Source organism: Dreissena polymorpha, chromosome 14 (assembly GCF_020536995.1).
Source record: "Dreissena polymorpha isolate Duluth1 chromosome 14, UMN_Dpol_1.0, whole genome shotgun sequence".
NCBI lineage: Eukaryota > Metazoa > Mollusca > Bivalvia > Myida > Dreissenidae > Dreissena > Dreissena polymorpha.
Window position 1 is genome coordinate 27,066,846 of NC_068368.1, and position 21,776 is coordinate 27,088,621.

Genomic DNA, 21,776 nt, shown 5'->3' on the forward strand with positions numbered 1-21,776 from the left:
CTCCAAACTTTACATGTTCATGCATCTGATTGAGATCTATTATGCAAACCAGTTATGAGGCATTAGGTTTAAGTCACAAGGCCAAGGCTAACACATACAGTAAGCATTGGTTGCATGTATCTTGGTTTGTTTTTATGTTTATGTGTGTAGTAATAAGTTATAATATTTAAAGGTATAATAGCGGAGTAATAAAAAAACAGCTGAGTGCTAAAAACTGTACTATAGAAAAATATATGGATTGATAAATAATGGTAAGATGCTGGAAGGAGATTGGTAATATTTTAAATATTTATCATATTTTTAATGTGTTTTTATGCTGTGATTTTGCATTTAAGATAATTGTCAAGTTGGACTGATGGGTCCTTAAAAGCACAGATGCTCTGCACATTCATTTGCAAAGAGGCTGAAGCGGATAGGTTTATATATTTTTACATTATTGTGATCCTTTTATTGTTAAATGTTGTCATAATATGTTATTTACCAAAAATTTAACATGATATATAGTATTGTTTTCCATTTCTTTACCATTTTTATCCCAGAGGTACTGGTTTATGTTGGTTTTTTTTGGATACTTTAATTACATTATTTTTACATTATTGTGATCCTATTATTGTTACATGTTATCATACTATGTTATTTACCAAGAAAGTAACTTGATATCTAGTATTGTTTTCCATTTCTTGAGCACATTTATTCCAGATGTACTGGTTTATGTAACTTGTTATAATTTTTATGGATGATTTTATGTATTTTTACATTATTGTGACCCTATTATTAGCAAATGCATTCCAGAGGTACTTGTTTATGTTCAGTTGTCATTTTTATGCTCCGGATCGAATAATTGGGGCATATTGTTTTTGGCCTGTCTGTCTGTCATTCTGTTCCAAAACTTTAACCTTAGTTAAAGTTTTGTGATAACTTTTGCAATATTTAAGATAGAAACTTGATATTTGGCATGCATGTGTATCTCATGGAGCTGCACATTTTGAGTGGTGAAAGGTCAAGGTAATCGTTCAAGGTTAAAGGTCAAGAAAACAAATCCAAAGGAAGTAATAAGCTTTAAAGGGAGATAATTATCTGTACCTGCCAAATGATAAAACAATCAAAGCGGCGCAATAGGGGGCATGGTGTTCCTGACAAACACATCTCTTGTTATAAATACATTTATATAAAGCTCCGTATTTTTCAGGACCTTAGTTATAAAAATATTTCTAGTCATACATAAAATGTTCTAGTCATAAGCATATATGTCATATTTTCATACATTTTGTACATTATTGTGATTCTGTTGTTGTTAAATGTTATAATACTATGTTATTTCCTGAGAAGGTATCTTGAGTTTATCAATAAATTGCTTGTATTGAGTATTTGTGTTTGTTTTATATAACCAATAAAGATAGGAAACCATTTCAAATCAAAACATAAATACTTTCCAACAGCTTTATTCGTCTTGTGTACAGACACACACCCTATAAACGAGATTACGCTACTAACCGATCTCCTGCTCGGCTAATAACTTTTATATTCAATTAAATTTGACTTTCACGCTATATGTCACTCGGTGTTTCATCTACACATGCACACCATTTTAATTTTATAACGCGTCATCTGGTTGGTTGTTCTCATTGTGTTGGCCAATGATATGGCGTTTTAGAACCGAGCATTCGTTCGACAAAATATGACAGCAAAACACAGACATGTAGCGAGAAAGTCGAATTTAATGGAATATTAAAGTTATTAGCCGAGCAGGAGATCGGTTAGTAGTGTAATCTCGCTGCTTTTACTGTCTTTTAACGAACCCAGTTGCTTTTTGTCGGCAACTGCATGGGAACAAGTGTGTTTTCGATGAAAAAGTTCACGTCCAGTGTTCCACAATCTTTCAGCAATAGGCATATAGTGCGTTTCATACCTTGTGTATATATAATACCTATAAGAGGGGTATTTTTTTTAAACTGTTAGTTTTTGTCAATGTTCGTTGTTGGAAAGTTAAACCATACACAATAGGTGTACATTTAACAATCTGGAACCCCTGGGGTAAGCTCGGGGGGGGGGGGGGGGGTGAGACCAATATGCACAATTGAGCTGGAAAACAATATTGGTACTTTTTAATTTTCATGTTTGTCGAACATTCCAGCTTGTGTAGCTGGCATAACAAAAAATAACATCACTCAGTTAATTAAGTGAACATCATGACAAAACAATTTCACCAATTTGTCATCAGCGCAAACAACATAATTTATTACAATTATGAATATCTATCGCACGTTATACCTGCCTTTGGTGAAACGAGTGGTACGCAACGTTTTTATTTTGGTAAAAAACGATCTGTCAGTTTTTGTTTCTATTTTTCTCCATTTTGGTAAAAAACAATTACGTTATAATAATTGCAAATCAGGCAAAGTTGACATTTCAATTAAATTCGGTATTTTCGTTACTTGCAAGTACTGCAGTAAAATATTGAATTAATATCAAATCAAAATAAAATAAAATGTTTAAATAACAGTTAAAATCGCTTATCGACCGGAATTTAATCAATAAATAATCGGTTTTAACCTTACCGGTATTTCGTTACACAACGGGCGAATTGCACACGTAAATATTTACATCGACACCGTTAATGTGACCTATGTCCGAAAAAAATCTGGATACATTTAAAAACCGAAGAGATTTGTGAAACTGGCTTGACTTTTTGAGGTAATGTGTTGTTTCTAATGTGTTGTTTCTTAAATTGTTGGAATGAAATGTTAAAATTTTCTGATTGCCGTTGGATCTTTTTTTTTATTGTTATAAAGTGATACTGCACTCCAGCCTAAGTCACAGGGATATGAAAAGTAATCTAGAAATGTTCGGAAATATGAGTCACATACAGTATTTTCTGACATAAAAACACACATAAAGATCACAAATAAATTATCCTTATTGCACAAATTGAAACCACTTATGAGTTCTTTTAAAGGGGCCTTTTCACAGATTTTGGCATTTTTTTACTTATTCATTAAATGCTTTATATTGATAAATGTAAACATTGGATCGTAAAAGCTCCAGTAAAAAATCAAGAATAAAATTAAAAAAAGGAAAAGAACATTGCCCGGAGCAGGTTTCGAACCAGTGACCCCTGGAGTCCTGCCAGAGTCCTGAAGTAAAAACGCTTTAGCCTACTGAGCTATTCCGCCAAGTACACATACTTGTTGTATTTTATACCTTATATAAGCAATCTTCGTAGTTTCACAAAATTTAACGACAAAAACAGAACTCTCCAAATTATTCAATCGTTTCGCGTTGCAACGCTTTATAATTTTTAGGTTTTAAAATCGTCAAAAGATGCATATAATGGCTATATTAGACCATGGTAAATGTTCAGTATTACTGTTTCCTCACAAATATCATAACTAAAACGAAAATTTGCGAATCTGAAACAACTTTTTTCAATTTTGTCAATTTACCAAAGCGTGAAAAGATCCCTTTAACCTAAAGAGAAACCGCAAAAATTTATTGCATGCAATGCGGTCCCCTTGCAATGTATTTACCCCATGTACCAACAACCATATACTGTGAGTACTGAGATTCGGTGGGTACGACATATCAATGTAATCCAAAATATGCCAAAAATTTGCCCCAAAACTTCTTAGTTCTGGTGTCGAATATTAAGAAGTTTTTCCTACTTTATTATAAACAAACAAAACGTTAAATGGCCTATCTACGGGAACAAATGTTCTCCTCATACATGCACAGTTGCATAAGCTTTGTTTAGGATTGGGAATGTTTTTCATGATTTTCAATTGATATTTTACCAAATAGAAACATGCCCTGGTAAAATGACGTCACATGGTGATGCGCAAGTTAGGCGGTGCTGTATTTTTACATATATGGGCATGCTGACTGCGATTACAATTTCTCGCTAAAACTTCATAGATCTACCAGTCAATTTAAATAAAAATGTTGCTTTATCCAGGAATATTTTACCTCAGTCCTGGGTGTTTCCAATTAATATTTTTTTATTTTCAGTTGCCCACAATCATCCAATTTTAGCTGAAGAGATTTCGATGTATAAATTGTTAAAACTATATTGACATTAGGGGACTTGAAAGCTCAAAGTTATTACTAAGCTGTTGTTGTTGAAATCTGTAATACAGGTAATGTTTGTATTTTGTTTTTAAATGCACATATATTTTATATATCATACATAAATTTGATAAAATATGCAAAATGAAATAAAAGTTAAAACTTTAATGTTTTTTGTTTTACTAACAATCTCTTTTATCTTGTACACTAATGACAGGTCCGAACTTTACATTAGTAATCTACAAAGCGGCTAAATGTTAATGCGCAGTAATCTTCATAGCAAAAAAATGGCGTTAGACCATATTATGCAGAACCCAGATGATATCGCGATAAAATGTCCCATCATGTCACAATTGAACTTAATTTCTTCACAAAAAGGATAAAATACAATGAACCAATGTGTTTTGTTTGATTTATTACGATTAAAAAGCAATATTTGAAGACAAAGGCTTAATACACGGATACGCTGTAACACCAGTATACACCAAGTATACTTCTGTCATAAGAATGTGTCCTAATTCAAATAACACTGTTAAAAACTAGAAACTTTTAACTCACAGCCTAACAATATAACCTTTGCTCCTTTTTAAATTTTTAGTGTAGCTGTTTAACCCAGCTTTTCACCGTAGATGACCTTTGTCAGCATCCAATGAATTTGTATATAACATTTCCCGCCGGTAGGCCTGAAACTTTTCAAAATAGAAAATCACATTAACGTTCATTATGATCATGTAATTTACTTGACTTTCTATTTTTTGGAAGTATAAGCTAGGAAAAGGGATACTTTAACTGTGCGTTTTGCAATGATGTTACATGTAACTGGATGTTAAGCAGGAAACAATTTTATCTCTTATGAAAAGGCTTGAGAGATACATGTAGAAAAGTTTCACACTCAACTCTTTACATCAATACAGATTGTGTGTGCCCCTTTATATTTAGAAGATTGCCAGCGCAAGAGCGTTTGTACTTAAAGGCTGTGTTCTCGCGTTTAGTAGGTAATTACTACAGTATTGCATTCTGTGCACACATATATTTTACTTTTAATTTAGATCATATTATTAGTTTTGAACCCTATCCTGATATACTCTTTGACAAAAATATTTCATATTGATTTTGAAATTGAACATTAAACAAGTAAATGTATAAAGCTTCAAACAAACCGTCGTTACAAATTGATGGAATCGTTACCTCACTTTAATGCATTGCATTTCAGCCTGCAAGGTATCAAGGTAAGTTTGCGGTCAGTAACAAAATCATTATATTATAAACGAATCCTCATTTAAACTAAGTAAATTTTGCTTGACCAGAAATATTGTAAATGAAGATAATAGGTGTATATATTTTTGGTATGTTACTCATAGATTCTTAATGTGTTTCAACAATTCCATGATAAGTACAAGTGTTGGTTAATTTAATTAGAAATATTCCACAATATGAACCAATTTATTAAGCATGAGCGCCATTATTCACAATACTGTTAGCAATCAAATTAAATAACTTTGTCCGACAAACCACTCAAGAACGTCTGTTCGAAGAACACAGGTATAGATATTTTAAATATGAACAGATGATTGGTATGTGGCTGGTTGACTAGTATGTTTTCCTTTTATTTTCATTCTTCTTGTGTTTTTCTATGCGGTAGTTGTTGATATATTATCAATAATATAGATCTAATAAAGCAATAAGCAACAAAATGTGGCGCAATTTCATTGTGTGTGATTCAGCTAAGACCTGTGCAGAAAAATTAAATCACTATATTTGATTTGGTTGATATAACTTTTGATATTTCATAAACACCAAACACAATAAAGGCCGTATATCTTTTTAAAAGATATTTTTTGTGTATACTATAGCTTGTAACATTTTCTCAGTGTCTATTTGTCTCTCAGTTTGTGTAATTTAATATCCAAATAATGAAGCCAAGCAAATACCAGGTCTTCCACTATTGTGATCTGATCATGGATGTTAATCAAGTGAAGGATAATATTTTGGTTAAACAAAATAAGTGATATATACTTTAAATAGATTTCCAGTTAATAATCTATGTGTAAACACCTAAGGTAATACAACTGACCTTTAATACAACATGTATAATTATTAAATGTGAATACTGCAACTGAAATGCTGAGGAATATTAGCAAACCGAAAATATCAAAGGCCATGCAAGTTTAAGTTCTAGTTTTCATGTAACTTTATTCAAGCCCCGCTGTCATAAACATAGACATAAATCCATCAACAAGGAAGAATGTTTTGTGTAGCATGTGTACAGTGATAGGGGATTAAGAAAGTAAGTCTAACCCAGTGTTCAAGTGTCCTGCTGGAGTGGGAGTATTTTTATTCTGGAGGTTAAAGTCCTGTTTGTCTCATTGTTTTCAGGGCTTGGTTTCTGGCTGAATTGGTATTGCGTTATATTCTCAATGGTAAAACTAGTTATTTTTCAAAGTTTCCCATGTGATGGTTTTACTTTCAGATGTTGAAATATACATGTAAAGTATTGCAATAAAGAGTGTGAAGTGTTTATATATTATATCCATTTAACTCATATGTTTACTTATAGTCTTTCTGGTCTATGTAAGTTTTATCAATATTTATTATGTAAACGTCTTGAATCAAGCTATAACACTCGTATTCTCAATTTAAATTAAATTGATGTTAAAATTCCCAATTCAGAGTATAAGTAATATTACAAAACTGGTGAGAAAAAGCCGTGGTTTTGATACCCCCCCACACACACACACTAACCAATGAAGTTGAAGAAAGGAGATATCTGTCTGTCTGTCAGTTGACACAAAACTTGTCCGCAAAAGAACTCATACTTTTTGCAAAATATGCATTTAAACTTTATGCTTGCCTTGTGATATAAAGATATCAAGTTGTGGATGGGCAACTTTAATCAACCATTCTGGGGATTCATCGCTGCTGTGACAATGTCCACAAATTCTTGTCACTAATTTTTGCTGCTTGAACTGTTATGTTGTTGATATTCTTCTTTTTAAGCACTTTTTAACTCTTTCAGTGCTGGAACCGAATTTTGAAGGCCTTTGCAAACAGTTTGGATCCCGATGAGACGCCACAGAACGTGGTGTCTCATCATGAGGTTCCAAACTGTTTGCTATTCTGATAGTATTCAAAAGTATATATTAGTATAGTGATAGTATCCTTTGAAAGAAATTGAAGAAAATGCTAATTTTAGAAATTCAGCAGACACTCCTGAGTTACGGCCCTTGAATCATTAAACAATTGAGTTTTTACTAGTTTCCGCTCAATAACTCCACCAATTGTCATCGGATCTTCACCAAACTTCATTAAATTTGTAAGGCAATTACATCTAGGTTAAGTTCGATAATCAGTCAAATTTACCCAGGCACTTCTGAGTAATGGCCCTTAAATCATCAAAAAATTGCGTTTCTGCTCGAAACATGCTCATAACTATTATGACTCTTGAGATGTAACCTTCATATTTGGTATGCATGTGTATATGGACAAGGCCTTTCCATACGCACATATATTTGACCCCTTCGACCTTGACCTTGAACTTAAGTTCCGCTTTTAGTTTTCGAAATCTGTGTTTAGGTTTCAAAAAGCGTTTTTGGGGGCATATGTCTACCGATGGAGACAGCTCTTGGTTTTTAGATCTTTCCTTGAGTAAGAAACAAATATTTTCATAATCACAGTTAGACTTTTTATTTGTTATTTGTGTAACTTGCAGTCACCCATTTAGGCTGAAACCACAACTGACGTTGCTTAACTATACAACGGCGTCAGTACGCTTTAACCACATAACTGAAAAATTATCAAGGTAGTTGGAATTGACCATATTCCTCCTTGCATTATTCAGGGAATGTTCAAACATTATACAGGGTTTGCATTTTCTTATTTGTCACGGCTTTCAGTAGTGGATGTTCATTTTAATTTAGACCTATTTGTTTTAGCTCAATTGCATCGAAAGCCTCACGCTTATTTGAAACGCTCTCGAGTCCGTTTCCTGGTCTAGAACCAGTACATGGTGTCTTTGGAGGAGATCTCAAGAACGCTTCCACATTGGGGATCGAGCCTGTGACCTCCCGGTCGCTAGGCAGACACCATATCCATTACGCCATGGTGAGTTTTCAAATTCTATTGTTGCTTTTCTTCAGATGAAGGTGTAGGGGATCATCCATCAAGAGAAGAATTTCAAGAAAAGGACAATGAAGTTTGCAGAACATCTAGGGGCCCATATTACCCCAGAGTGGAGAAAACAGTACATTCAGTATGAGGTATAGTGGATAGACTGGGCTTTTTTCTGCTATAAATGTAAAAAAAGGCCATAAAACAGACCTGATCCCAAGGCAAACGTACCCAATCCCAAACCGAATTTGTAATTTTTTTCCCAATCCCCCCCATTTTATTTTTAGAAAGAAGTGTCTAATGATTACTATATCTCAATTTTATATCTTAGGCATTAACAAAGTATATAACTATAATTTATATGATTTTTTCTCAAAATGGCCAGGAAAAGGCTTATGTGTAAATTTTTGTTAAGAAAAAAATCCTAATTTGGTCCAATTTGGTGATACAAAAATTCCAAAATTTTGCAATTGTATTCATTTACAAAATCCCAATTTGACCAGACTCATTTTCCTAAAATGGCTAGAAACCCCCCTGATAGATTGTACCATCATCATGTGGCAACCCCAACACAAATCTTACCTTATTAATGTTTCTGAGTACATAGACTACAAAACTTCAATCACACACCTGACATGTTCTATTGGTCACTTTATATATTACCTATGTTAATGTCCTTCTTTAATCTTTATTGTTACACTAAGATGTATAGAACCAGAAATGTAACTCTGAATACAATATTCGTGGGGTTGACTGCCCTTTCTTATATTTGTATATTGAACATTAAGGACGCAAAGAAAACTTAACATGGTGGTAAAGAGCACTGATAGACATACAGAAACAGATTACTTTGACATTTTATAAACTTTTGTTGATAAATACAAATTGTTTGTTTTTGCTAATTTTTGATATACATGTATATGTGTTGTTTTAGGCGATCAAGGACATGATATATCAAGCCAAGGAGCAGGCTCCCTCAGAGGAAGGTACGGGGTTATTATGAAGATTATATGTTCCATTGAAAGCCATACAGGCTTTTCATTGAGTGTTCAATGTATCTATGCCGTATTTTGATGAATGATTGTAGAGTATCCGAGACTTTTCTTGATTGATTGGTAAACAAAAGAGGCCCTCTCAGGGGAAAGTATGGTGCCAGTTTGGACAAAATAATTTTTAATAGAAGCTTTTCACGATTATCGTGGAGCTTTCAAGCCATACACGCGTATTTGTGGTGTATTTAGGAGAATAATCCAGCAGTTTCTTTGGACTAGCTTATACTAGTCTAAGGAAGGTATGGTACCAGTTTGAAGAGAATATTCTCCATTGAAAGCCAGATAGGCTTATTGTGAATCATTCAAGCTGTACGCTTGTATCTGTGATGTATTTAAGTAACATAAATACTTGAAATCAACAAATATTTCGCAAAATATATTTCGTAAAATAAAGTTAACCCAGATAAATCTGTGTTCCTTATAGCAATACATGTAGCCAAATTTTAATCACTAGATGTGGTATGGTAACATAGATTTAAAGCAATACAAAATGCTTGTTTTTATTTTTGCGAGACAATATATTTTATGCTAATTTCCGGCAAAGATATCTGAACATTTACAAGCGAACGCGTTACTGCTTTTGGACAGTGTTGGAGGAATTACATATTAATTAGAACTAAGTCGTGTTTCCCAAGATGCCTGAAGCCAATCTCGCGTTCACTCATAAATGTTTGAATGTCGTAGCAGAAAATTCACATGGAATATATTGCGACACATAAACGAGTATTTTGTGTTGTGTTAAATCTATGTTACCAGACCACATCTAGCGTTGAAATTGTTGCAATTGCTATAAGGAACATTGATTTTCATGCCCTCGTTTCGAAAAAACAGAACGCATTATAGTTTCACCCTTTGCGGGCGGGCGGGCGGCGGCGTTTCACAGCAGTGTCCCCTCTCTAATTCAAATAGTTTTCATCCGATCTTAACCAAACTTGGTCAGAAGTTGTATCTCGACAATATCTAGGTCAAGTTCGAATATGGCTCATGCTGGGTCAAAAACTAGGTCACTGGGTCACTTAGTGCATTTCAAGGATTAAACATGGTGTCCGCTCTCTAATTGAAGTAGTTTTCATCCGACCTTTACCAAATTCGGTCAGAAGTTGCGTCTTAAAGTGGCTGTCCAACAGATTTTGGCATGTATTAAAGCTTGTCATTTACTGCATTAAATGATTTATATTGATAAATTTAAACATTTGAACTAAAAATCTCCAGTAAAAAATAATAATACAATTTAAAAAAAGAAGAAAAAACGTTAACCTCCTTAGGGCTCAAACCACTGACCCCTAGAGTCATGGAAGCTTGAAGTAAAATGTCTCCCGACTTTACCTCTAGACCATCCACGCTCACGTCAAATGCGGAGGTATTTTAAAGCTATATAAGCAATCCTCGTAGTTTCCCAAAATATCGATTCGTGTCAAACGACGCTTTAATCTGTTGGACAGTCCCTTAAATGATATCTAGGTCCAGCTCAAATATGGGTCATGCTGGGTCAAAAACAAGGTGACAAGGTCACTTAGTGCATTTCAAGCAATAAGCATTGTGTCTGCTCTCTAATTGAAGTAGTTTTCATCGGATCTTCACCAAATTTGGTCAGAAGGTGTATCAAGACAATATCTAGGTCAAGTTTGAATACGGGCCATGCTGGGTCAAAAACTAGGTCACGGTGTCATTCAGTGCATTTCAAGGATTTAGCATTGTGTCCGCTCTCTAATTGAAGTAGTTTTCATCCGATCTTCACCAAATTTGGTTAGAAGTTGTGTCTAAATGATATGTAGGTTATGTTTAAATATGGGTCATGCCGGGTAAAAAACTAGGTCACTAGGTCACTTTGTGCATTTCAAGCATTTAGCATGGTGTCCAAAACCTTCAAACGGGTGTATCTTGTGACAGTTTGGCACTCTTGTTAATGTGTTAATTTTATTTTTATGCCCCCGAAGAAGGGCATATAGTGATTGCACTGTCCATCTGTCCGTCCGTCCGTCTGTCCGTCACACTTTGCGTTTAGGTTCCGAAAAATGCTCATAACTTCTATGTCGCTTCAGATAGCAATTTCATATTTGGCATTCATGTGTATATGGACAAGGCATTTCCATACGCACACAAATTTTGACCCCTGTGAACTTGACCGTCCGCGTTTAGGTTTCGAAATCTGCGTTTAGGTTTCGAAAAAAGCTCATAACTTTTATCAAGCAATTATAGGGGGCATAAGTCATCCTATGGTGACAGCTCTTGTTCAAAATATTTTACTTTTTTATTTTTATTTTAAGTGTTCATGGGGCTTTTAAGGCTAATCATTTACAGTTCTTTTAGAATATCTATTAAAGATTTTTCATGTATTTTTTCACCTTATATAACATAGGCGGATTAAAGAGCATATCTCAATAATTATTATTTTTTAATCAAGCAGTTTTCCCCAAAATCAAAACTTATTCTGGCTTTTTTCATCTCACAAATCATCTGTTCAAGCAAAAATCATTCTTGCACAAAAAACAATAAGGCCTCTTCCCTATAAGAAGAAAAAATACCCTACCGTATACTTTTGCTTACAAGACGCATTTTTAAGACTCAAAGTAATAAGTTACAGTGGGGGTCTCGTCTTATAAGCGAGATACTGGTGAAAATAAACGAAATTTCTAAAAAAAAATCAAGTTTACTTGGCTTACGCTGGCCAAATTGGACAGTTGTTATTATACCCCCACAAAACGAAGTTTAGGGGGGTATATAGGAGTGAGCTTGTCTGTCTGTCGGTCAGTCTGTATTCAGTGTCCGCTCTCTAATTCAAGTTGTTTTCATCTGATCTTCACCAAACTTGGTCAGATGAAGCATCTAGATGATGTCTAGGTCAAGTTCGAATATGGGTCATGCCGGATCAAAAACTAGGTCACGGGGTCACTTAGTGCGTTTTAAACTTTCAGCATGATGTCCGCTCTCTAATTCAAGAAGCTTTCATCCGAGCTTCACCAACTTGGTAAGAAGTTGTATCTAGATGATGGCTAGGTCAAGTTCGAATATGGGTCATGTCGGATCAAAAACTAGGTCACGTGGTCACTTAGTTCGTTTTAAACATTGAGCATGGTGTCCGCTCTCTAATTCAAGTAGTTTTCATCAGAGTTTCACCAAACTTGGTCAGAAGTTGTATCTAGATGATGGCTAGGTCAAGTTTGAATATGGGTCATGCCGGATCAAAAACTAGGTCACGGGGTCACTAAGTGCTTTTGAAACATTGAGCATGGTGTCCGCTCTCTATTTCAAGTAGTTTTCATCCGAGCTTCACCAAACTTGGTCAGAAGTTGTATCTAGATGATGGCTAGGCCAAGTTATAAAATGGGTCATGGCAGGTCAAAAACTAGGTCACGGGGTCACTTAGTGCGTTTTAAACATTGAGCATGGTGTCCGCTGTTTTTTGTGAAGACAACATGCAAAATATTCTGTGTCAATACGGTGGTGGGGGTATTCGTCACCTCAGTGGCAAAGCTCTAGTTTGTTTTGAATCATTGTGGCAGCCATTTGCATTTTCTCTAAAGTCGGTGATTCGCCAATTCATGCATATAAACCGAATCGTATCATTATCTGTATACATACCGCTTTTCTAATATTCACATTTATCTGATAATCCAATATAATTACAACATCACTTACGAAAAAATAATCTTAAACATTCATGATGATAAATATGTTTAGCAATTTCATAAACACAGCCATTTGCCTACGCCATTTTTCAGAAGTGTAAAGAGTACAGTGCATTATGGGACAAAACTTTCATTGGACGAGCGAATTTAAATTTAGATTGAATGCAATACGATAATATAGAAATTATTTTCATTGCGTCATACGCAGCATGTAAAAATTATGCTTCTCGGGGACTTTCTGATAACGGGTAAAAATGAAAGTGAATATCTATTAACAGTTACACTGCGTTAGCATGTACATAAATCATCTGGATTATTACATTTATTTTTCTTTCACGTACAGCTCTGATAGAGAATACATGCAATAAACACTGACTCGCGAGTTTTTCACACCTTTATTGACATTACACAACAGATTCACACCAATTAGCTTTCAAAGGTCGTTTAACCTCTAAGCGATTAAAATCGGTTAAACGGACGGATAAAGCAATGAAGCTGTGATCATCGCCATCTTTGTACCGCCATTGCTGAATTTCGAATTTCAGATTTCCAGTCGGGAAGTCATTTTTTATTGCAAAATTCTACTTTCTTTTTTTCTGATTTCGAAATTACTTACAATATTTATCCTTTACAAAATATAAAATTCTAGAAGAAAAAAATATGATTGTCTTCAACCTTCTGCTGTTTTTCAGCCAATGAAAACGGCAAATTTTGACCGCCTCTTATACGCGGGTCAGTCTTAAATCCACCCATTATAAAGTCCGAAGTCGGGGTGCGTCTTATAAGCGATGGCGTCTTATTAGCGAAAGTATACGGTTCTTTTATGGATTGATTGATAAACAAAGAACAACAACATTAAGACTTGTAAAGGAAGTGTATAATGTTTGCATCATTGATGCTGACAGGATTTAAGTACTTTTATAATTACCAGTAGCTAGAAGACAGTTGCAATATTATTGGCAAAATCCTACCTTAAAAATTCCTTAAGAGGAGCTGATAAATAAATGGCGAAAAATCATTGGCCGATATTCACTGTTGGATTCTTAGACTTAAGTCTAAAAATAAAGAATGGTCCTGTAATGTAATAAAACTACTTGAAAGTCAAGTTTAGCCTGGCAGTTAACACCTTTAATCATATAATTCTTAATTTTAGAACTATAGATTAATGATATAAGCACCTTGGCTAATCAGAAACGACACTTTTTGCTTCAACTAGACTTTCTCTAAGAAAAGATTTCCTTTTTAACAAAAATACCATTAAAGAAGAAAGTGTCGTCCCTGATTAGTCTGTTGGGACTTCACAGGCTAATCTGGGACAACACTTTACGCAAATGTATTAAGCCAAGTTTTCCCACAACGAGGCTTATAGTAGGGCAAAAGATCATGGACTGTCCCAGTTGCATGACTTGTCTGTTTTGTGCAATACTATTGTATCTTATATAGAAATGTGAAGAAGATACAACACCTTAACACTAGACCCTGTGTTTCAGTTACTGATGAGAGTATCATTCAACGCTACTTTGCCAGGTTTGACGAGAACTTCTTCCAATACTGTGACAAGGAACTGGCGAAAATCAACACCTTCTTTTACGGTAGGAACAAATATGCTGGAAAAGTGTGCATAAATATTACTATTATATAAATGCTATTTGTTTCCTTTTGGGGTATTACTGTTAAATAGCTTTCCCAGGAAAGTGAGAAAATCTTTTGATAATTTTTGTAAGATGTCAAGTAGAGCCAATTAATATATTCTGTTTTTGTTTTCGTTTGAAAATTAGTAGTTTTTTTATTAAATGCCTCTTTGAAAATCTGTTATTTAAGGCAACATGCCCTGTTCGAAATGTGTTTGTGACAAATAGGCTGCAAATGTATTCCACCATATTTGAAAATGTAAAAAATAACGATTCAGATACAATCAACAAAATAATAATTTCCACAGTTTATTTTAGTTCAAACTGCAGTATATCAAATGACCTTCAGGCAGGAGACATTACACACTAGAATATCGGAAAGTCAATGCAATCGGTATAATGTCTCTAAATTTATGGACACCATGTCTTGGGCATATTTTAGTGTTTCTAAATTTCCTGGCACATTTTTTTTTAACGTCCAAAAACTTAATGTTGTTATTGTACATTAATTTGATTTAAATAAGCACCTCTCAATTTCCAGAAAAGATATCGGAGGCGACGCGGAAGTTTGCGAGTTTGAAAGCGGACCTTCAACAGTACACTGACCATGAAAAGAAGCCAGAAACCTTGACCCTGCGACGACGTAGAGCCAGTGTTGTGTTCTTTAAAGAGAAGGAAAACAAGGAGTTGAGCAGGTGTAGTATCTCAGGGATCATCTGATATGCTTAAAGTGAAAATGGGTCTCATGCCAAGTGCCAAAAAAAGCCATTGTTTGCTTTGTAGAAGTGTCAGATATTTCTTACCCATCAGAACAGTAGACAAATGACCCATGTCTTGTGAAAATTGGTCTTATGCCATATGCGGCCACTGTAGCTCCAGCCCAGCCTGTGCATCCGCGCAGACCAGCCTGGAGCTACACTGGCTGCTATTAAGTCACAAAAGGTTTAGTGTTATCATCAGAGGACTGGGTAGCTTCTGACCAGACTTCCAATGCTGGTCTGAAGCTACACTGGCCACATTTGGCCTTAGATCCATTGTCGTACGATCTGGGTAATTAACCAGGTTTTCCGAAGGAAAAAACTGGTTATTAGATTGGCGAATGCGGGCGGGCTGGCTGGCTTGCTGGCTGGCGGGCTGGCTGGCGGGCGGGCAGAACAAGCTTGTCCGGGCCATAACTATGTCTTTCATTGTCATATTTTTAAATCATTTGGCACATTTGTTCACCATCATTGGACGGTGTGTCGCGCAAAATAATTACGTCGATATCTCCAAGGTCAAGGTCACACTTTGAGTTCAAAGGTCAAAATTGGCAATAAATGAGCTTGTCTGGGCCATAACTATGTCATTCATTGTGAGATTTTACAATTATTTGGCACATTTGTTCACCATCATGGGACGGTGTGTCGCACGAAAGAATCACGTCAATATCTCCAATGTCAAGGTCACCACAACTTAAAATAAATTTATTTTGAAACAAACTTACAAAGGTGGTTAATTTTGTTTGTTCATTTCAAAAGTTCAGTTTGAGTTGTCTCCCTTAATCAGATTTTTTTTCACAATGAAAACCTGGTTTTGTGACAATTTTGTCCCTTGTTTGTCTTCTGTTTTGATGGGTCTAAAATATCTGACATATTTTGCCAAAGCAAAATATGGCTATTTTCCTCCAGAATTCTTGTACAAATAGTGAGAAATACGTAATAAATTTGAAATTATGTTCTTCTTTAATGTGACATTCAAATCTAAATAAGGCACATTTTTACAAGACAAGTAAGGTTCAGTTGCTGGCACTCAGTAAATTCTACTGTTTTTCAGAACCCGCAAGCTACCCGATCTAAAGCTGGCGTTCAGTGAGTTCTACCTTAGTCTGATCCTTCTTCAGAACTACCAGACCCTCAATTTTACCGGTTTCAGAAAGATCCTGAAAAAACATGACAAGGTTGGTTCGAAACTATTGATTTTTGACACATTGAATCACAAGTTATGCATTGAAAGCCTAAGGCTTATTGAAACGCTCTCAAGTCCAGGGTTTTTTTTGGTCCGATTTTATAACCGAAATTCGGCTATATTCCCAATCCCAAAAAGTATATTTTTTTCCCAAAATGTGGCAAAAAATTCCCAATTGCCAAAAAAAAAAAATTTTTTTTTTTTTTTTAAAAGGAAGTCTTATGTGTATTTTATCTCAATTTTAATTCAATTACATCTAACAAAGTATTATATGATTTTTTTTCTTTTAATTTGAATGATTATAAAGAGTTAAATCAAAATTAGTATTTCCCTAATCAGTGGACTTTTCGTGTGGAAAAAAAGGCTAATGAATTTATTTTCCCAATTTCATGAAAATGCCGATAAAATTCCCAATTCCAAAGCCATGGGCTATCTTCCCAAAAAGTGGGAAAAAAAACCTGAAGTCAGTTTCCTGGGTAGAACCAGTGCTTGGTGTCTTTGGGGAGATTTAAACAAGGCTCTCAAAGTGGGGATTGAACCCGTGACCTTTCAGTCACTAGGCGGAGACCATATCCACTATGCAACGGTGACCATACAGTCAATCTTGTATTTAGAGACCACTAAAGGGAGTAACCAAAAGTGGTCTCTTAATAAAATGGTCTTTAAATACAAAAAGGCCATTTGGCATGAATGCGGACCTTTGATTTCAAATCCAGATATAGGATTATCTCCTTTTGACACAGCGATTTCAGCTGTTGTAATCAAATGAATCTAAATATAAATAAAATGAATAAAACAAATTTTTTCCTTAAAATAAGTTGTATTTGTTCTCTCTAATTCTAAATACAATGTAAATGGTTTGCATGGAGAATGGGTTTTTCCAACTCCAAACTCATTCGCGATTAAATTTACGTGCACTTTTCCTCTTCGACACTTCCAATACCCGAATTTTCTCATTTAACGTTAATACTTTCCGTTTTGACATTTTAATTTCTGCATGTAAGCTTATATATATCTGACTCGATTATGGTACATAGGGAAATAAATAAAACACCTTGATTGAAAACTAAATAAACACGCCTGATTGGAAAATTTGCTAACACAAACTAATTCGCATAATAACAATTACATTTTTTAATGAATAGATTTCGACACATGTTACCGATTAATAGTTTATTTTTTACACCTCTCAAGAACACTGTGAAAATGTTTGTCGCGTCGGCGCATTGTTTCTGCAATAAAATCAGCGATCAAATTTGTCACTAAACGTCCCTGATAGTAAACTCTTTAACCAGTAGACTGTTGGCAATACCTCACTGTATTATTCGACACCAAAAATTGATATGCAGTCAAAAAATGTTTGTCGCGTTGGCGCATTGTTTCTGCAATAAAATCTGCGATCAAATTTGTCACTAAACGTCCCTGATAGTAAACTCTTTAACCAGTAGACTGTTGGCAATACCTCACTGTATTATTCGACACCAAAAATTGATATGCAGTCAGCATTAACACCAGTCAGAACCGGTCATCGAGACAAAGGAAAATGGCTGGTGTGAAATCAAAACAAAGGTGTAATCGTTCATGTTATTGGCTTAGATAAGCAATCAACACTGATTTGTTCCTGAACAGTCAACAGATTTACCACTTTTACCTTAAAGCGGTCGCTTAATTCAAGACTTGGGCATCAAAATACACTTAAATCAGTGGTTGCTGGTCGCGTAAGACAAAAGTCGCTTAATACAATATGAAAATATAGTTAAAACGCTCGGGAGGGATTTAAAGTGGTCGCATAAGACAAAAGTCTCTTAATTCAAGTGGTCGCAAGCACAAGATTGACTGTATTTAAAAAACATGACATGGTTGCAATCATGTAACTAGTGAGATGTGTATACAGGACTCAAAGAGAGCGTCCGCATGCAGATTGTTGATAAAAGGTTGTGTTATGGTGTACGGCTAAGTGTTTCAGTTTGAAACATTAAAACATGCATGCATTATTTCTTGTCATGAAATTGTGTTTGCACAAATTGTGTTATGAAGTTGGGATCTGTCTGGATTTCTCTCCAGTCTGTTTTAGTTTAAATCTATTTATTTTTGCTTGATTACATCTCAAACCTTAATCTTACTTGAAATGCTTTCGATTCTGTTTCCTGGGACTTAGACCAGTATTCGGTGTCTTTTTGGAGAGCTAAAGAACACTCCCACTGTCTTGATTTTGACCCTTGACCTCCCGATAGTTAGGCGGACAACATATCCACTACGCCACGTCAACCTCATTTTTAACCAGGTTTTCCGAAGGAAAAAACTGGTTATTAGATTGGCGAATGCGGGCGGGCTGGCTGGCGGGCGGGCGGAACAAGCTTGTCCGGGCCATAACTATGTCGTTCATTGTCGTATTTTAAAATCATTTGGCACATTTGTTCACCATCATTGGACGGTGTGTCGCGCGAAATAGTTACGTCGATATCTCCAAGGTCAAGGTCACACTTTGAGTTCAAAGGTCAAAATTGGCAATAAATAAGCTTGTCTGGGCCATAACTATGTCATTCATTGTGAGATTTTACAATTATTTGGCACATTTGTTCACCATCATGGGACGGTGTGTCGCACGAAAGAATCACGTCAATATCTCCAATGTCAAGGTCACCACAACTTCAAATAGAGTTATTTTGAAACAAACTTACAAAGGGGGTTAATTTTGTTTGTTCATTTCAAAAGTTCAGTTTGAGTTGTCTCCCTTAATCAGATTTTTTTTCACAATGAAAACCTGGTTTTGTGACAATTTTGTCCCTTGTTTAAAAAATAGAATAAGCTCAAGATAACTCTTTGAAATCTGCAATTAAGTGAGGAAACTTTTCCATTTAGAAATAAACCTAGCTTGAAATGAAAATTATGCATGAAATTAACAACATAAATAATATTTTGTACAACACCACAATTTCAAATTGGTAAAAAAGAGAAATGAAATAAGCATTTAAAAGCAAGTGTTTTTTCAAAGCAGACTTAAGAATTTTGTAAAAATCAGGATGTATATGAATTGTTCAAGATAAGTGAACACAGTATTTGTAACCAACTAATTCTTTTAAAACATCATTCAAAATAACACAATTCAAAGGGAAAACAACAACAAAAACAACAACATTGTTTAACTTTCATCAAAATATAATTAAATTGGGACCAAAAAGCTCAAGAATTAAGTGGAATATGTTTTGCTTTTAAGAGACTCTTGTTCTGACAGACCTTACTTAGCAAGTGGAGTGTAAAACACTTGTGTTTCTCTTGTTTTAAAAGTACCCTTACATTTCAGTATACAAAGTTTAACAACCCCTGTTGTATACCATTGAAAAGAATATCAGGTCACTAAGTTTAATCATGCAAGGATTAGAAACTTATAATGAGCCATGACTTGACGAGTGCTCAGATATGTGCTGAGTATGATAGCATTAATGTTTATCATATTATTCTATCTTGATTAGTAATGTTAACAGCTTGAAAAAATGTTTAAACTGCCAAAAAATAATTAAATAAACGTGTACTAAAAATACAAATAAGCCTCGCTCTTGAAAATTGAAAAAAAAAACGGGTTAATGCAGGCGCTTTAAGTGTTGTCCTATATAGCCTGTGCAGTTTGCACAGGCTTATTAGGGTGACACTTTCTGTGTTAATGGTATGTTTGTTTAAAATTCTGTGTGGACTGCACAGGCTAATCTGATCTGGAATGACACTTTACACAAATGCATTAAGCCCAGATTGTTTTTTACTTCAAATTTGGGCCCTGTAGGGAGATTGTTTTTTACTTCAAATTTTGGCCCTGTAGGGAGATTGTTTTTTACTTCAAATTTGGGCCATGTAGGGAGATTTTTTTTACTTCAAATTTTGGCCCTGTAGGGAGATTGTTTTTTACTTCAAATTTGGGCCCTGTAGGGAGATTGTTTTTTACTTCAAATTTGGGCCCTGTAGGGAGATTGTTTTTTACTTCAAATTTGTGCCCTGCAGGGAGATTGTTTTTTACTTCAAATTTGGGCCCTGTAGGGAGATTGTTTTTTACTTCAAATTTGGGCCCTGTAGGGAGATTGTTTTTTACTTTAAATTTGGGCCCTGTAGGGAGATTGTTTTTTACTTCAAATTACGGCCCTGTAGGGAGATTGTTTTTTACTTCAAATTTGGGCCCTGTAGGGAGACCCATTCCCATTCGAAAAAAGTATATGTTTTTCCCAATTGTGACCTGTAAATTCTCAATTGAAGACTTTAAAAAAAAATATTTATGTTTCAATAAGTATCAACTTTTAATTCATCTCCAAATCCAGCTCTATAAGTAAGACCTTAGTGAATATAATATTAATATCACTTTTATTCTCAATTTACAGTATTTGTTAGCAAAAAATGAACAAAGCTTATTTCCAAAATTTTGTCAAAATGATGCGAATTTTCCCAGTGCAAAGGGGCTCGGCCCCATTCCCAAAATGGTGAAAAAAAACACTGAAGCCCCAAGCTTCCAGAGTGTAGTAGGATAAGGCTAAAGTTTATACGATCAATTCGATTGTAGTTATAGTATAAATTAATGTTCCGTGACAAGGTCACTGTGGTGTAGTGGATAAGATGTCCGTCTAGAGACCAGGAAGTGGCAGGTTCAATCCCAGCTTTGGGAGCGCTCTTAAGATCTCCTTTAAAAGACAACAAGTATTTGTTCTTCCCTTGGAACAGACGTGAGAACATTTCAAGAAGACTTAGGCTTTCAGTGCAATCAAGCTTATAATAAATGGGTTAAAAATGTGCCCTTTCCCACAGCTGATGAAGACTACTAGAGGGATGGCTTGGCGCCAGGCACATGTAGACACGGCCACATTCTACACCAACAAGGAGGTGGACCATCTTATATCTGAAGTCGAGGTACACTACCATTAACTCTTTTTTGCTCAGAAGCAGGTGTTTCAAGTTTCAAGTTTGTTTATTTGTGATATAGGCCTCCGGCCCCTGACACACATAGTGAAAATGGCTATATGCAACCAGCATAAAACCAGAACAGCCTGCAAGTAACTCACAGTCTTTTAGGTTTTATTATGTTTGCTGCTCATCAGTACCTTATGGTTGGGAATGAAACCTTTAAAACGTGAATCTTGGGTGTGAAATTGAATATGATTTTCTATGGGGCACCAAAGGCAACAAAGTATCAGAGTGGTAAAAGGGTTAAGCCATTAATGCCTAGCATTTAGAAAAAAGGCCTTGGCAAACAGCGTAGACCCAGATCTAGACCTAGATCCTGGTCTATGCTGTTTGCTTAAAGGAATTTTTGTCAGCAATATTCTAAATATAGAAATAAATATACTAGACATCCCTAATTTTTTAAATAAATT

At 35.0% G+C, this 21,776-nt stretch overlaps 2 protein-coding genes across 2 annotated transcripts in view; one reads left to right on the plus strand and one right to left on the minus strand.

Moving 5' to 3' along the window:
* LOC127858078 (uncharacterized) overlaps nt 1-2,373 on the minus strand; it is a 29,686-nt gene extending 27,313 nt beyond the window's left edge. Inside the window, exon 1 of the mRNA XM_052394965.1 lies at nt 2,272-2,373. The gene's annotated coding sequence lies outside the window, so the exon portion shown is untranslated. The remainder of the gene's footprint in view (nt 1-2,271) is intronic.
* A 165-nt stretch (nt 2,374-2,538) lies between these two features.
* LOC127858082 (xenotropic and polytropic retrovirus receptor 1 homolog) overlaps nt 2,539-21,776 on the plus strand; it is a 41,800-nt gene continuing 22,562 nt past the window's right edge. The window contains exons 1-7 of the mRNA XM_052394970.1: nt 2,539-2,694; nt 8,199-8,318; nt 9,104-9,155; nt 14,341-14,442; nt 15,023-15,176; nt 16,294-16,417; nt 21,211-21,312. Coding sequence (XP_052250930.1) covers nt 8,250-8,318; nt 9,104-9,155; nt 14,341-14,442; nt 15,023-15,176; nt 16,294-16,417; nt 21,211-21,312 — 603 coding nt within the window. The 5' untranslated portion in view covers nt 2,539-2,694; nt 8,199-8,249. The remainder of the gene's footprint in view (nt 2,695-8,198; nt 8,319-9,103; nt 9,156-14,340; nt 14,443-15,022; nt 15,177-16,293; nt 16,418-21,210; nt 21,313-21,776) is intronic.